Source organism: Mchenga conophoros, linkage group LG16 (assembly GCF_057382185.1).
Source record: "Mchenga conophoros isolate Kocher_MC1m ecotype Shallow Benthic linkage group LG16, M_conophoros_male_GT1.1, whole genome shotgun sequence".
NCBI lineage: Eukaryota > Metazoa > Chordata > Actinopteri > Cichliformes > Cichlidae > Mchenga > Mchenga conophoros.
The window spans coordinates 26,090,162-26,106,155 of NC_140541.1; the positions used below are offsets into that span (position 1 = coordinate 26,090,162).

The window sequence follows — 15,994 nt, forward strand, 5'->3', positions numbered from 1 at the left end:
ATGACTGAAAGTGTTTGTCATTAGTAGCTATACTTCGTTAGTGAGAAAATGTGTGTCTATAGGTTGTGTGTGCTTGTGCATGCTGTGTAAGCTTTATGGTTTAATTATGTGTGTAAAGAAGGATATGCGTGTGTGCTGTTGACATGCCACTACAAATACTCTATTCCCTGCCTGGAGACTTGTCCCCTGCAAGAGGTAATTTTAAACATATGGTATACAACATGACACATACTTAAACCACAGACTCTCTGCAACACCATACACACACACACACACACACACACATACACATGCATACAAAAACCTAGCATGGTCTTGTGCAGCACCACTTCGCTGCAGGTCTTTGGGATCAGTATAAGATCTACATTTAGATACAAGGGCAGCGTGCAGACATGCAGAGATTGAGAAAGGCTTAGAGTCAGTACGAGTTTGAGTGTATGTGCATGTTTGTGTGCAGTGAAAGTTCCCCAGCAGAGATGACATTTCATCTCCTGGAGCCTATCTCACGTGGTAACAATTGTGCCCAGTCCTGCTGGCACAGATTATACATACATATGGTCTAGGTGTAATATGTAATGCACACAAATGTGCCAGCTGCATGGACATTTGGGGTATAAACAAGCACACAGCTATGCATGCAAATATATTGCCCTTTTTCTCTGCATTAACACATACACAATGCACACACAAATCCAATCAGCACTAATAGCAGCTCGAACATCTCTTCTGCACTAAAAGCCTCATCTATTGACAAACGTGACTCTCTCTCTCTCTCTCTCTCTCTCTCTCTCTCTCTCTCTCTCCCTCTGCCTGTCTCTTCTTTTTTTGTGCTTCCTAATGTAATAGTGTTGTAATGGTGTGTAATTGCTGCTTTACCATGGCAATCTATTGTGGTAGATGAAACCACACTTGAACAAAGCAGATCAGAGCAGCAGGCAGCAGATGAACCACAGAAACTTTCAGATGTGTCCTGTTTTCAGAGATAAGTAGATAAATTAACCAGAAGGAGAAATGGATAGTCACCACTAACTGGTGGAATAGCAGTGGTTTTCTTTTGGACTCACTGATCAAAAAAATGTTGCCGCTGGTCCTGGGAAACATTGCATTTGTAAAATCTTGACTTTGCTTTCTTCTCTGCCCACTTTTTACGATTATGCTGTGTGCGTTTGATTCAGTTCCCTGGTCATTTGGCTCCAGGCCTTTGAACTCATGGCTGATAATATTAGAATTCCTTTTGAGGAAATATTAAAGGAATAAATTGATATAGGAGAGCAAAGAATACATGCTGTGCTGCACTTGAAATGTTGAATGTAATGGCATATGCTGTTTTTTGCTCTCCAGAGCAATAATATTGTTAACAGTTTCAGAGTCTGCATTCATTGTCATAAATTCATGTTTGTTAGCAGTTCTTTTCTTTGAACTGCTAACAAACACCTTCTATGTTTATGGGTCTGCTTAGACTGAAGCTATTAAAGGTCGAAAGGGGGTAGGTGGTAATGATTATGCAGACAGCTGATGGTTGTTACATAAGCTGATAACATCAGCTGTTGTAACAACTAAATGCTATTTCACATTAGCTGACGGTTCAGCTGACACTCTTCTGTGCAACCTATTGGCAAAACCTCATATAGGACACACAATTGACACACAAAGTTGCTTTAGCCTGGCTGCTGTTCCTGCTGCACCTGCAAGCAACTTTGCAACCCACCTCCTGCCCAGGTTCACTTTTTCTGCTGTCATTGCTCTTTTTTTGTGCTGGGGGTATTGTATTGGTTTCAGATTCCCTGCCTTGTCTTTCTCTGTATGTGCATAATAACACATATTTGGCATGATGGGTCTGTCCTTAGACCCATCATGCCAAATATAAACTATCACACATGGAATAACTGTCCTGCTTTTACAAAACTGGTGCTAAGCGAACTGGCTCTAGGACAACTTATATGTTTTCAGTTGGTAATTGTTTATCCATCTGCTTACAAGCAGCTTCATGAAGCCTCCTCTGTCACTGAGCAAGTTGCGAGATATGGCTGGTAGGCAAAGGGTTTAATATAGGTTTCTGTTCCTTCCTCCTGTGGTACTAAACTTAGTAATTTCACTGTGGCATCTCTATAATCATTGAACTGCACAATCCCCTTCTTTTTTTTCTGAACCTAAGTATCAAATCACAACCTTTTTTGTCTCTTTTTGTGTATATATACAAGTGTTTATCATCCAGTGATTGTTGTTGTGAATGGACACTAAAAACATGTAACTGAATTGAAGGTATCAAAAAAGTGTATTTAGAATAAATTATGAGTCTTTTTATCTGCTGCATTGTTCGTATGCTGGGGTAAAAACATAAAAAATGAGGCAGCAGTATAGAAAAACTAATTTGAACAGAGCAAATAAAACAGTTTTGGACAGAATATATATAAAACACTTCATAATGTGACATTGAAATGGTCAACATATGAACATTTTCAAAACTGAAATTTTAAATGTCATAAACAAACATATCTTCATTTGACATATCTCTAAATTGAAATATTAAACGAAACCAACTGACAAGACATAAAGCTGAATTTCAACAGCAGATTGTTGGAACGTTGTCTTTTATGCTCAATATCACCAAAGCCAAAACACCCCATATAGATATTAGTATTTTAATACAGGAGAGCTATTTCCAGTTTGCTTACGTTGCCGTACAATTTTCCCATCATTTCATGCTCCACATATGTTTACGTGTGTCAAGCAGTGGGTTGTAAAAATGCTTTATGGCGTCCCAGGAAACACTGACCTTTCCAGAAAACCACTGATCTGTTCCACACAAACATGATATACCGTGCGCATGCGTGTTCGCGAGCGTGTTCGCGAGCGTGTGTGCTTTTGAGCTTGGGCGCACGTTCATGTTTTTAGGTAGTTGTGTGTGACATGATGTACAGCCAGTAACATTCCACCCCACAAGCCATCATTAACTATGATGTACAGCCAAATGTCGTTATGTATGGTCGACTGCATGATTTACTGTTAGAGACATAATGGAGTGGCCACTGTAATGAACTTGCTGAGTGTTTGATGTACGGGTCTCTGCTGGAGGGAGAGAAGTAAATACTACGGCCATGATGGCAACAATTACTGTGATGATGATGATGATGAAATTTCTCTCGTCGCAGACGCAAGTTCAATTTCTAGAGGGAGAGAAGGAGGACAAAAAGGAGGAGGAGATGAGTAGACGAAGGAAGTGGGTAAAGAGAGGAGGGAAGGAGGGGGAGCAATTATAGTGCTGCTGTAGCAAACTTTGATGTTTTGACAGCCAGCCACTGCTGGAGGGAGACAGTGGTGATGATGAAGATAATAAATGGTGATGACACTGATGATGGAGAAGTTCACACAGTCTTTAAAGTCTTTTATTATTGAAGATCTGTGGAGCCAGAGCGTGCCAAACTAGGTCAACCACCCACCCTGCCTCAGTGTCCTTGAGCACTGGAGTTCAGCAGATGACTTTGTGCTCTGATCTTAATGAAAGGGTTTTAAGTGTTTGCAAGATCAAAAAGTATTATTATGTAACCAAAATGGCACCGTTGGGAAGGAAGGAGTCACAGGTGAGGATTTCCGAGGAGAGCACAGACTTAAGGCCACGAGGAAACGTCAAATGATTTCTGGTAATGACTAGTGTTAAAATCTTAATTGAAGTTGATACAATATACTTTACCTCATTTGCGTATTTAAGACTTACTTTTGTAATGTAAATATACATAATATTCCTAATTATAATAATTATGATCATTATTCCACAGCATAGCAGCCTACAGTGGCAGAACTATAATCTCACACTTAACCCTTAAGTCTTGTTTTAAAGCTGGAAAGCGCTTCACCAAACCAAACACAGTCTGACTTTGCCCCCTAATGGAACACAGCCTATATTACCTTCTAGAGCAGTTTTACCTCCATTTTCTGCACTGCTGGATGAATGAATTAACTTCATTAAAAAATTAATTTAAAAAAAAGACAAGAAAAATACAATCAATTCATTTTTATTTACATAGCTCCCAATCACAACTTTAGTCATCTCAAGGTACTTCCCATTTTACATAATGACTCTAAAACACAATAATGCCCTCTAAGCAAACACTTGGCACAGTAGATTAAAGCAAATAAATAAACATTCCCTTTTAACAGGAAGAAACCTCCAGCAAAACCTGACTCGGGGAGTGTGGACATCTGCCTCGACCAGTTGGAGTAAGGAGAAAGAGAAGAGCATAGAGAGAGACAACGAAAAACAGACAGGGTAAAGCACAATGACCTCACCAGAAGACTGAATGCAGGCAAAATCATTAAAACTCACCGAGCTTTTTCTTTTTCCTTCTTTCATATAACAAGCACGGCTAATGTTTTTCCCATTATAAGATGCCCTTTATTTCTCAAGGGCTTGTCAAAGTGGATGAATGCTCACGCTTGACTTGGTGCCAAATACACTTCCTGATGCAACCCTCTCATTTTTCCGGGCTTGGAACCGGCACTAAGGCTACACGAGCTTGTGACCCCGTGAAGCTGGACTTGTCTCATTGCATGTAAGGTGAATGTGGTAACCACTACACCACGAAGCCACTTTTCCCAATACAAATTAAAAGCACTAATTCACTTCACTGAATTATTACATAGCTAAATCTTCCTTGACTCAACTGCACCAAAAATGTAGATTACGGTATCACAGGTATAGTCGTGTGGAGTCCTTAGTCCACTTCAACACTAATACACTTGGTTCTGGATTATTTCTAATTAATTTAATTAGTCATTTTTCAGCTTCTCTCTTCATTTCCACACAAAACATTGGTATCTTTAAACTGAAAATGCTAGAAATCCAATGAAAAACAAAAGCACTAATTAAATTATTAAACTATTTTATTCGATTTTTTTAAACAGCACCTTCATGAAACCAAAGTCGTTTGTTTCAACTTTTGTCTTTCTTACATATGAGTTGTGTTCTCTTTGCATCCACAGAATGGAAAAGTCCCACAGCAAGGCTGAAGCCAGGGTCTCCACAAAATCTTGTCCCAAGTCAGTTGCAATTCGACGCCCTGTTCAGCTCTATTGGCCTCTGAATGAGCACCAGCAGGTGCCTGTTCATCTGGGAGTGTGCCTTTATGGCTCTCCACGGCTTTGGCGGTCTGCTCAAGGATTTCAGCATATCGGGGCTCAGTATCAGGAGTCAGAGGCCGAGACTCTGAGGGATCGTGGAAGAGGTTATACAGTAGCGGCGGGTCATGGTGAGTCACATGCTCTCCATGACAAAGGCAAATCTTTGTGTCATAGCAGCCACCGGCGCCCGGGGGGAAAAAGTTGGGAGTGAAGAAGTGCACCTTGAAGATAGAGTCACCTGTATGGAAACACACATCGGTGAAGATATATCAACATAGAGTGGCAAGACAAAAAGTGAATATTTAAAAATTATCTTTATATAGAAATGTACTGAAATCAGGTCAAATCTTCATCGAGGTCATAATCATGACAAAACCATCAATTTGAACTAGTAGCACACAAACCATTACATTGTTCTTATAGAAAAGATTATTCAAATTAAAAAATGACTAACTAGAGTCAGGACTTAGCAAAAAGAGTCAAGAGTCCAACCAATGACACGTAATTATTTGCAACAGCCTTACTTTGACCTTTAAAAATAAACATTTCAGGGTTGGAATTTACTATGAAAATAAATAAAAAACACAAAAAACAAAAACCATCTTCTGCTGTGACGCACGCATCCCAAAAATTGATTTGGAAAGACTCACTGTCATCAATCATTGATTTTTATGAAGCTGGAAAGGTTGCAGCTCTAGAGTTTAGATATTAATCAGTCTACAGTGAACAGTGAACCAGCTAAAGGCCAAAACAATCACTGAAGCATCTATTTTAATGAGTCTAACACAAATATTAGGGAAGGTTTGTATATGAACTGATGAACTGTGCAAAGTTGATGTTCTGAAGTGGGACAAAGTTTTTGCTGCACTAAGAAATAAGAAAGAAGTTTTTTATGTCCCTCACTGTATTTATTCAGCTTACAATATAAGACATAATAAGAGCACATATAATATGGATGTACTTATTTTATCCTTTAGCCAAAACACCAGACACACCGTCAGCTATTGCTACTACTGTAGGCTAATCCCATCACGTGGTAATAAAAAACAGGCTGATGTCAGCATGTTGCGATAAAGCATCAATGTTTTATTATAGCCTTTGCCCTTCGGGGAGCAATTGAGGTCTCTGAGTGCTGTTTTCTATTTCAAGTTTTTGTTACTGAGCACTAAAATTTATTTTGTTTATATTTACAGATCACATTATTTAAAAACTTTGGGAATTTTTGGCATTAATATCCCTAACTGTAACAAGAAATAAGGAATAAAGAATCAAAAATGTTGATCTTCTAGGTTTATATATGTGCAAACTTACTGCCAGGTGGGTGCCAGCGCACTGCATTCAGGTAGATGCCACAGTAGTGGAACATGAACTCGTGCTCTGATCGTGCAACTTCCCCCTCCAACAGCGGCATGAGGTTATAGCCATCGGATTGTCTGGAATAGAATCACAAGAAAAAAAGAGGTCAGAACGATGGGGTAAAATACAATCGGAAACTGTTTTAACCTTTTCAAGAAAACAGGAAAGAAACAAGACTCAGTTAATACAATTACACACAATTTAAAAAGCACTTGTGGGAGTGAATTGATATACCTGTCTGGTTGTTTGTCCTTGGCTAAATATTTAAGGGTGGGATACAGATCCATGAGGCTAGTGGGTTCATCCACCACTTTTCCTGCTCTCAGCCTGCCTGGCCAGCGGAAAATGCCAGGTACCCTGATCCCCCCTTCCCAGCCCCCCATAGCTTTCCCACCTACATGTGAAACAACAGGAGATATAATAAAACACAGAGATGTGATTTTTTTTTTGGTTTTGTTTGTCAATAGCACACATGAGATTTAAAATTCTACAAAAATGTCTGAATGCCTGCTATAAAATCTTTAAAGTTTGCAATTTAATATCAGCAAAAAAACAGCTTGACACATTGTTTACCTTTATAGATGCCGTTCCAGCCTCCTTTCTGCCCAGTTCGTGAATCAGAATCTTCCAGATGCCCACCATGATCGGATGTAAAGTACATGAGAGTATTGTTGGCAATGCCAAGGGAATCCACCGTCTCTGTAATTTTACCTAAAAAGACAAGCGGCATAGTAAGATAATAGGATGAGGTTGATTTCAAAGGAAAATTAAGAACTGCACAGATTCCTAATTGGTGCAGAGCAACTGATTCATTGAGATCTTGCTTTCATACATTTGGCCATATTTTGTCGTGATTATAAAAACATGGATTGCTGACTGCCACAAAGCTACAAGCCACTGGATAATATTTAACATTGCATGCACATGGTGGCACACTTATTTCACCACCCTCACTCACCAATCATCCAGTCCACTTCTTCTAGGTTGTCACCGTAGGCACCATGCCGACTTTTGCCAGCAAACTGTGGTGTTTTAAACATTGGCGTGTGGATATGGGCCAATGAGAAGACTAGGAGGAATGGACGATCCACATTCCTAAAGAGCAGCAAAAAGGAGTTGAACACTCTCTCAAAGGCCTTTTTTTATCTTTTTAATTATTGCCTGTTTTCTTGTCATGGCAATGGGGACAAGCAATTTCCTGTCATTGTCAACCATAACCAACAATGATCTAATCCCACTCACATAAATTGCCCTGTGAAGCTGAAGTCTGATGCAAACTAAGCCACTAGCATTGTCTGTGTGACATTTGATGCTCTATATAGTTTTTTTTTTTTTAAATGGCTTCAATGAGTTGAAAACAGTTCAAGTGAATCAAAACAACACAGGTCCACACACACAAGAATCTTAGGGCGTTTTCACACCCAGAGTTCATTTATTCTGGTGCGAATCAGTTTATGAGTTTATAAACTTGCATCTTTTTCCAGTGTTTTAGTTTGTTTTCATACAGAAAATAAAAAAAATAAAAATGACTAGTTGCTAGTCCGTACAACCGTTTGTGTACTTTGCACATCTATGATACCTGACATGCCTCAGAATTCAAAGCATACCTGGCTACAGGAAGGAATTTAGGCCATACTTGAAGCATACACCAAGCTGTTGGTCCCGTTCACACCATAAACAAACCGGTTTGGAGTTTGTCTGGAACCAGACATAGACCACCACCTCCGAAGGATCTCTGTGGGGTTCTTTTTGTCACGTGGGTGCAATTACTATCTTCACATCTGCACAAACAGATGATTTGTGCAGATGTGATTTAAATGGACTGTAGGTGTTACAACACCATTAAATGTCCCCCAGTCGCTGAGAGAAGCTGCAGATTTTGTAAATTTTTTTTGTTTTGAGTTCATTCAAGCCATTGCTTAAAAAATGTTCCAGTCGTGTTAACTGATGATATGAAAGTTATCATTGTAGACACTGCCGATTACCGTGACCAATCTTACGTTGAAATTTACGTAGCTGCCACAAATGGGGTATGGAAATGAAAAGCTGTTAAGAGGCAGAGACTTTTGGTCATTAAAATTAACAATAGAAACAAATAAAATAAAACTATAATTAAATAAATTAAATAAAATTAGGCAGAAAATAAAATAATTAACATTACCACTAATAATGGACATATGGTGATATGGACAAAAAAAATAAAATAAAAAATCACATAATCCAATAAAAATCCAATAAAAAAAAGAGAGAAGAAAACTCAAATATTTTTTTATAGATCCTGGAGAGATATAATCTCTCCAGCGTGTCCTGGGTCTGCCCCGGGGCCTCCTCCCGGTGGGACATGCCTGGAACACCTCACCCAGGAGGCGCCCAGGGGGCATCCTTGTCAGATGCCCGAACCACCTCAGCTGGCTCCTTTCGATGTGGAGCAGCAGCTGCTCTACTCTGAGCCCCTCCCGGATGGCCAAACTTCTCACCCTATCTCTAAGGGAGAGGCCAGCCACCCTTCGGAGGAAGCTCATTTCTGCCGCTTGTATCCGCGATCTCGTTCTTATTCCATAGTTCTTTCGGTCACTACCCACAGCTCGTGGCCATAGGTGAGGGTAGGGACGTCCTAATTAGTAAGAATCATTTGAACGTGCACTGATGTCAGTCTGAGTTCAAATGTTAAGGTTAATTTCCTCACAAGGGAAACAGAAAATTATTAGTATTGTTGGAGATCAATCAGCTGTAACTCTAACATACAGTGGGGCAAAAAAGTATTTAGTCAGCCACCGATTGTGCAAGTTCCCCCACCTAAAATGATGACAGAGGTCAGTAATTTGCACCAGAGGTACACTTCAACTGTGAGAGACAGAATGTGAAAAAAAAAATCCATGAATTCACATGGTAGGATTTGTAAAGAATTTATTCGTAAATTAGGGTGGAAAATAAGTATTTGGTCACCTCAAACAAGGAAAATCTCTGGCTCTCACAGACCTGTAACGTCCTCTGTAAGACGCTTTTCTGTCCCCCACTCGTTACCTGTATGAATGGCACCTGTTTGAACTCATCATCTGTATAAAAGACACCTGTCCACAGCCTCAAACAGTCAGACTCCAAACTCTGCCATGGCCAAGACCAAAGAGCTTTCGAAGGACACCAGGAAAAGTATTGTAGACCTGCACCAGACTGGGAAGAGTGAATCTACAATAGGCAAGCAGCTTGGTGTGAAAAAATCAACTGTGGGAGCAATCATCAGAAAATGGAAGACATACAAGACCACTGATAATCTCCCTCGATCTGGGGCTCCACGCAAGATCTCATCCCGTGGGGTCAAAATGATCATGAGAACGGTGAGCAAAGATCCCAGAACCACACGGGGGGACCTGGTGAATGACCTGCAGAGAGCGGGGACCAAAGTAACAAAGGTCACCATCAGTAACACACTACAACGGCAGGGAATCAAATCCCGCAGTGCCAGACGTGTTCCGCTGCTGAAGCCAGTGCATGTCCAGGCCCGTCTGAAGTTTGCCAGAGAGCACATGGATGATACAGCAGAGGATTGGGAGAATGTCATGTGGTCAGATGAAACCAAAGTAGAACTTTTTGGTATAAACTCAACTCGTCGTGTTTGGAGGAAGAAGAATACTGAGTTGCATCCCAAGAACACCATACCTACTGTGAAGCATGGGGGTGGAAACATCATGCTATGGGGCTGTTTTTCTGCCAAGGGGACAGGACGACTGATCCGTGTTAAGGACAGAATGAATGGGGCCATGTATCGTGAGATTTTGAGCCAAAACCTCCTTCCATCAGTGAGAACTTTGAAGATGAAACGAGGCTGGGTCTTCCAACATGACAATGATCCAAAACACACCGCCCGGGCAACAAAGGAGTGGCTCCGTAAGAAGCATTTGAAAGTCCTGGAGTGGCCTAGCCAGTCTCCAGACCTCAACCCCATAGAAAATCTGTGGCGGGAGTTGAAAGTCTGTGTTGCTCGGCGACAGCCCCAAAACATCACTGCTCTCGAGAAGATCTGCATGGAGGAATGGGCCAAAATACCAGCTACTGTGTGTGCAAACCTGGTAAAGACCTATAGTAAACGTTTGACCTCTGTTATTGCCAACAAAGGTTATGTTACAAAGTATTGAGTTGTATTTTTGTTATTGACCAAATACTTATTTTCCACCCTGATTTAGGAATAAATTCTTCACAAATCCTACCATGTGGATTCATGGATTTTTTTTTTCACATTCTGTCTCTCACAGTTGAAGTGTACCTCTGGTGCAAATTACTGACCTCTGTCATCATTTTAGGTGGGGGAACTTGCACAATCGGTGGCTGACTAAATACTTTTTTGCCCCACTGTAACCATCATATCAAGGTTAACTTCCTTGATAAGACTGCAAACAAAAGACTACCAGTAAAAGTCTCTGCACAAAAGCCATGTGATTATTTGTTTTGCTCCACCACTTTTACCTCTTTATAAAGTTTTGTGCTTCTCCCAGCAATCTCTGGGGCAGTGTCTCCACGGTCATCGGCTGTTCGATTACTTCTTGGTTCCTCATAATGATGCAGTTCCATGTTGGCAAGAACTTAAAGGGCACATACCACACAGCGGTTGCTAGGATGCAGAGAAAGAAAAGTAGTACCAGGAGCCACAGGCCGACTTCAAAAAGGCCACACACACGGGCACACACCTGAAAACATGTAGCACATAGACACACAAAGGCTGGATTCAGAAAGATTTGTCTGTTTGTTTGTTCTTCCCTAATGACAATGTTCACAGTTATTCCCGGTTTACTTCTAGTGTTTTTAGAAAGCCTTTTGATTTTATAGTGGTTTTCTCACCTTAGGTTCTATACGCAGGAGAACAGATTAGGTACTCAGGTAATTAGGTACTCGCTATGTAATGTTTGCCAGCAACACCTGATTACCAACTACAACTTCAGAGATTATATATAACTGACTCAGTCCTCTCTAACATTTAACCATATTTTCTTCATAACAGACATTTTATTGTACAGATATTACTCCTGGGACCCTTCTCTATTAATTTACTTTTGTGCAACTTCATGATACAACCACTAGATGGCATCAGAAACTACCATGAAAGTTTATTATTTTCCCTTAGTGAAACAAGTAGTACATTGTGTCCTTTGTTCACACTAGAACAGAAAATAGAAAATAGTTGTATTTGTTAACATTTGACGAGGATGAAGTGGTTCCTGGTTTTTGTATTTGCTTTTAATCATTTTTAATGACACAGCTAACTGGTACCCCCTGGTTTCTCCTGGGAATACCAATGCTGCAGGTGAGGTAGCATCAATAAACGTTCATGTGTTAACCAAATTTCAATAATGACGTTATTCTTTTTTTCTAGAATAAGTTTCTGGGCGGCGTAACTGAATTTCACATTTGCAGTTTGTGTTTCCAGTTTGTGTTTTTTTTTTCCTCCAACCTCTTAAGCACATGTCTAAGTGATTACACACATCAGTTAATTTTGCTTTGGGGCAACTAGCACAACGACTCTTTGTTTTCCAGTTTCTTACTCATCGTCTAACAAGGATGTTGTATCCCTCAGGATTTCTTATAATTCCATTCTTTTCAGTAAATATGCCTCTGTGAGACTTCTTTAAAATAAAATGTACCTCATTATGATCTTGTTGTTCTTGTTACGATTATAATTGTATGATCATGCCAGGTCTCTCTTGGAAATGACATTTTTAATCTCAGTGAGATTTTAACCTGGATAAATAAAGGATTAATAAATGAAAAAAGAATGTGTGCAGATGAAAACAAAGATAAACTGACAGAAAAATCACACTTACGATTGTGAGAAGTCCAACTCCGAGCAACATGGTCAAATTTTGGAGCGCGTGCTGGAGATCTACCAGCACGTCGCTGCCCTCTCCAGGCACACAGTCATTGAACAGGGTGAATGGTAGACCATAGAAGTAACTGAAGCCATGCTGGTTCGGGTGATGACAGTGATCCTCTCTGTGTTTGCAATTCACACCCAAGTGCCATTTACCTGTAGATATACAATGAAAATGAGATATAGAGAGATGAGATACCAGAACCATAAATCCTGGGTATGTTTCTTCAGATGAGTTACGGTGCATACCAAATGCAAACCATATGAATTTCAAGTGCTGCGAGTGCCATCAACCTTTTCTCACTTTCACTGGTAAAGTGAGGAAATGCTGATGTCATCACAAATTGCCTTCTTGTGCTCAATAAAACATCCCCGGTGTGCAGACCTTTAAGTGCAATTTTCCAAAGGGCCATAGCACATTATGTCATCTCACCCACTAGACCAGTAGTGTATCCTTGCTGCTGCAGTCTCTTAGCAAAGGTGGTCTCACTGGGTGCAAGCCCTCCTGAACCTCCGAGGAACAGCAGCACCTGGACACGCCCTGTGCTGACCATTCCTAGTCAATAGATGCACACATGCACAAAAAACAAAAAAGGTTAATCAAATATGGAACATGGAGTTTGTCCAGGTTGCCACTTGCTGACTGAGCGTAAATATGTCTGTTACCTGAGCGGATTGCATAACGGCCCGTCATAAAAGCAGTACGACTTGGGGTGCAGAGTGGAGCAGCTGCAATGTGCTGAGTAAGCTTCACCCCGTCAGAAGCAAGTCTGTCGATATTTGGAGTTCTAAAGACATTGAACAGATATGATGAAGGGTCTTATCAAGTTTAAACAGAGACACATTTTTTTTGGCTGGATCCACATTCAGATTATTGGTAATTCTGCTCTTCAGACTGAAAAGGAATGGGAGATCAGCCACAGACAAGTGTGCTAGTTTAGCCTGTCCCTGCTGCAGATTGCACTGTTTTGAAATCAGTTACAATATGGCACGTATTATATTATTATACACATTTAGCACATTGTAGTAGCAAGTAAATGAGCAGATCACACTGTGTGTATCACCTCTACAGGATTTTCTTCCTGCTAGTCACCATTGTGAAGATGTGTGATGATGAGGATTTAGGATGTAGTGTGAAGGAGTATCTCATTAACTCCTTTAGCACTTTAACAAGGAAAGACTTGAAAGAGAGGGTTTATATGATGGCGCGGGGACTGAACTTTCAAACGATCACACGTGAGAAGTCACTTAGTTAACAGGTTGTGCTAACTTCAGCGAATGCTTTTGCAAGTTACACCACCAGGATCTGTCATACGTAATATTATAATAATATTATATTATTTTGGTTTCCATGTACCCCAGTTTTAAGAAACTAGAGACACACAAATATTCGTGTATTTAACAACATTTTCAAAACTAAGAAAGCTGTATTTCTGTAAAATTAAACAGTGGTGATAACAATATGGCCTATTAATATATTTTTTTTAATGCTACATTACATAAAGTCTGGAATGGCTTTAAAATTGAATGAACAGACATATTATTTGGTATGAAGATTAAAATTAACTTTAACTACATTACATGCCGTTTTTATTACGGACTTAAAAGAGAGTTTAGAGTTTAATACAATTCCCAAATATTTATGACAGCCTACAACCTGCAGTTTTTTCCTCCAGATATGTAAACATTAGATTGTACAGCTTGGTGAAAAGCAAACACACTAACTGAAAACAAGACTAATTCAGCCATATGGAAACATTTAAGAGAACATCTGCAAGTTTGTTGGTTGTTTCAGTTTCATTATTACTATACACAAAGAACAGTTCTTGCTTGTGTGTAATTAGCAGTGCCATGACATTCACCTGTGATACAAGACTGAGAACAGGAAAATGTTTATATTTGCTTTCAACTGAAGGCCAATTTCACTATTACCACTGACAGTGTGTGACTGGCTGTGTGCTTTCACACATATTTGAAAAACATTGGATTGAAAACATTAATGCAATGCTGGACGGCATTAAGGTCAGTGTGAGATCTATAGTCCCGAGTGACATAAGGACAAACTGCTTTGATGACCTGTCAGAGCCAGAGGAGAAATGCATGAACACAATAACAAAATAGAAGTGAAGTGCACGTGCAGACAATAGCAGTGTGCACGAACACAATGAGAAAGGCTAGCATGGGTGGGGAAATGACTGAAGTGCATCAAAGAGATCAAGAACAACTGTAAAATGCCCAATAGTGCTCAGACACTTGTAATTTTATTAAATGCCTGACTTCTTTACTTGCTTGGGTTATGGGCCATTCTCATGGTGTGGCTTTGCAACGTTTACTAAAGGATCTGAAGTAATTCCTCAATTGTAGTTCCTCACTATCAGCTAGTGTTTCAAAGTGTATAATTACTACAGAAGGTTTTTTAAAAATGCATATGTCCTTTAAAATTTATTTAGCCAGTAATGAAATTCTAGAAAGGTGAAAAAATAAACTTAACAAAGAATAGTGGAGCGAAACACACAGCTACACACATTTCAGACTTACCTAATGGTGTCATTACCGTAGCACCCTATATCACCAATTCCTAAGTCATCAACAACCATTAGAACAAAGTTGGGCTTCTGGTCAAATCCCTTCCCTGTGACATCACGTCCTGTTGTCAGGAGCAGGAAGAGAAAAGGAACCAACAGGACAGACCTGAGAGCAAAACACTGGTTATACATCTGAAGTTCTCTTATATGTGATTTTAGACCCCCCCCCCCCATATCTTGACAATCAGGGGTCAAAGAAACACTGACATATTTTCCGAACCCAAGGTTAGTATTTTTTATCATCATTGGTGATTAAGACGTCGATTATTCGATATTTAAATAAAACCTATATGAATTCATCAGATTTCTGGACTCCGTATTAGGTTTTGGACTTCGAGCAAATAAAACTTACGATTTCACTTTGGACTCTCTTGCGATTTCACTTGTGACGTGCAACTCTTTTTTGTTTTTTGGATCACATGTCTTACATTTTATATACCAAACCTTTTTTTCTTAATGTATCAACGTGATAACGATTCTTAGTTTTGGTTATAAAACGAATCCAGAATATGACGCGTCTACTGCTGTGATACGTGTTTTGCAACAGTGGCAAATGTGTAAAAAAAAAAAGTGACACATAGGTGCTGCTGCTCTGAAGCTCGAACTGTCGGGAGAGCAAAAGTGAAATCAGATAGGTGCCTTTTATCTTTTGTTTTAATTTGAGCTCTTTCAACGGGCTCTTACCGTAGCTCGTGTGAGAGCAATTGCATTTGCAGTTGTCTCGATAAGCAGAATTTTTTTCCCATCCGAACTCACCTCATAATGGGCTTTCACATTCATGAATCCATAAAGACAGGAGTTCCTTAGCTAAATTCGTTGGCCCCGCCTCGCTGACTGTACAGTACTGTTTCAAGTATGAGCGCAGAACCTTTATTTGTACCGTAATGTAGGACATAAAGGCACAAAAAAACTGCTGTGGCCTGCAAGTTACTGGTCGACACCCCTTGTTTTTGTCTCATACTTTAAAGGTGCACTTTTTTAGGGACATGGGAGAAAAAAAATTACGATGAACTTTTGCGAGATCTCGCAAAACAAACTCGGGATCTCGCAAAAGTCCGTCTTAATTTTTTTTTCT

General features: G+C 39.9%; 1 protein-coding gene across 2 annotated transcripts; it reads right to left on the reverse strand.

Annotated features, from left to right (window-relative positions):
• Positions 1-3,833: 3,833 nt before the first annotated feature.
• arsh (arylsulfatase H) lies at positions 3,834-15,761 on the reverse strand. Of its 2 annotated transcripts, XM_085248574.1 has the most exons (11): positions 15,676-15,761; positions 14,873-15,025; positions 13,001-13,122; positions 12,768-12,890; positions 12,288-12,490; positions 10,936-11,156; positions 7,433-7,569; positions 7,048-7,185; positions 6,709-6,868; positions 6,430-6,551; positions 3,835-5,356 (listed from the first exon to the last, which is right to left on the reverse strand). In XM_085248574.1, the coding sequence occupies exons 1-11, from the start codon at positions 15,678-15,680 to the stop codon at positions 4,947-4,949; spliced, it is 1,794 nt and encodes a 597-aa protein (XP_085104700.1). In that variant the 5' UTR covers positions 15,681-15,761; the 3' UTR covers positions 3,835-4,946. The 2 variants fall into 2 exon arrangements, with proteins under 2 accessions (XP_085104699.1, XP_085104700.1); XM_085248573.1 differs by lacking the exon at positions 15,676-15,761 and having other exon boundaries at positions 3,834-5,356; positions 14,873-15,051.
• Positions 15,762-15,994: the final 233 nt, after the last annotated feature.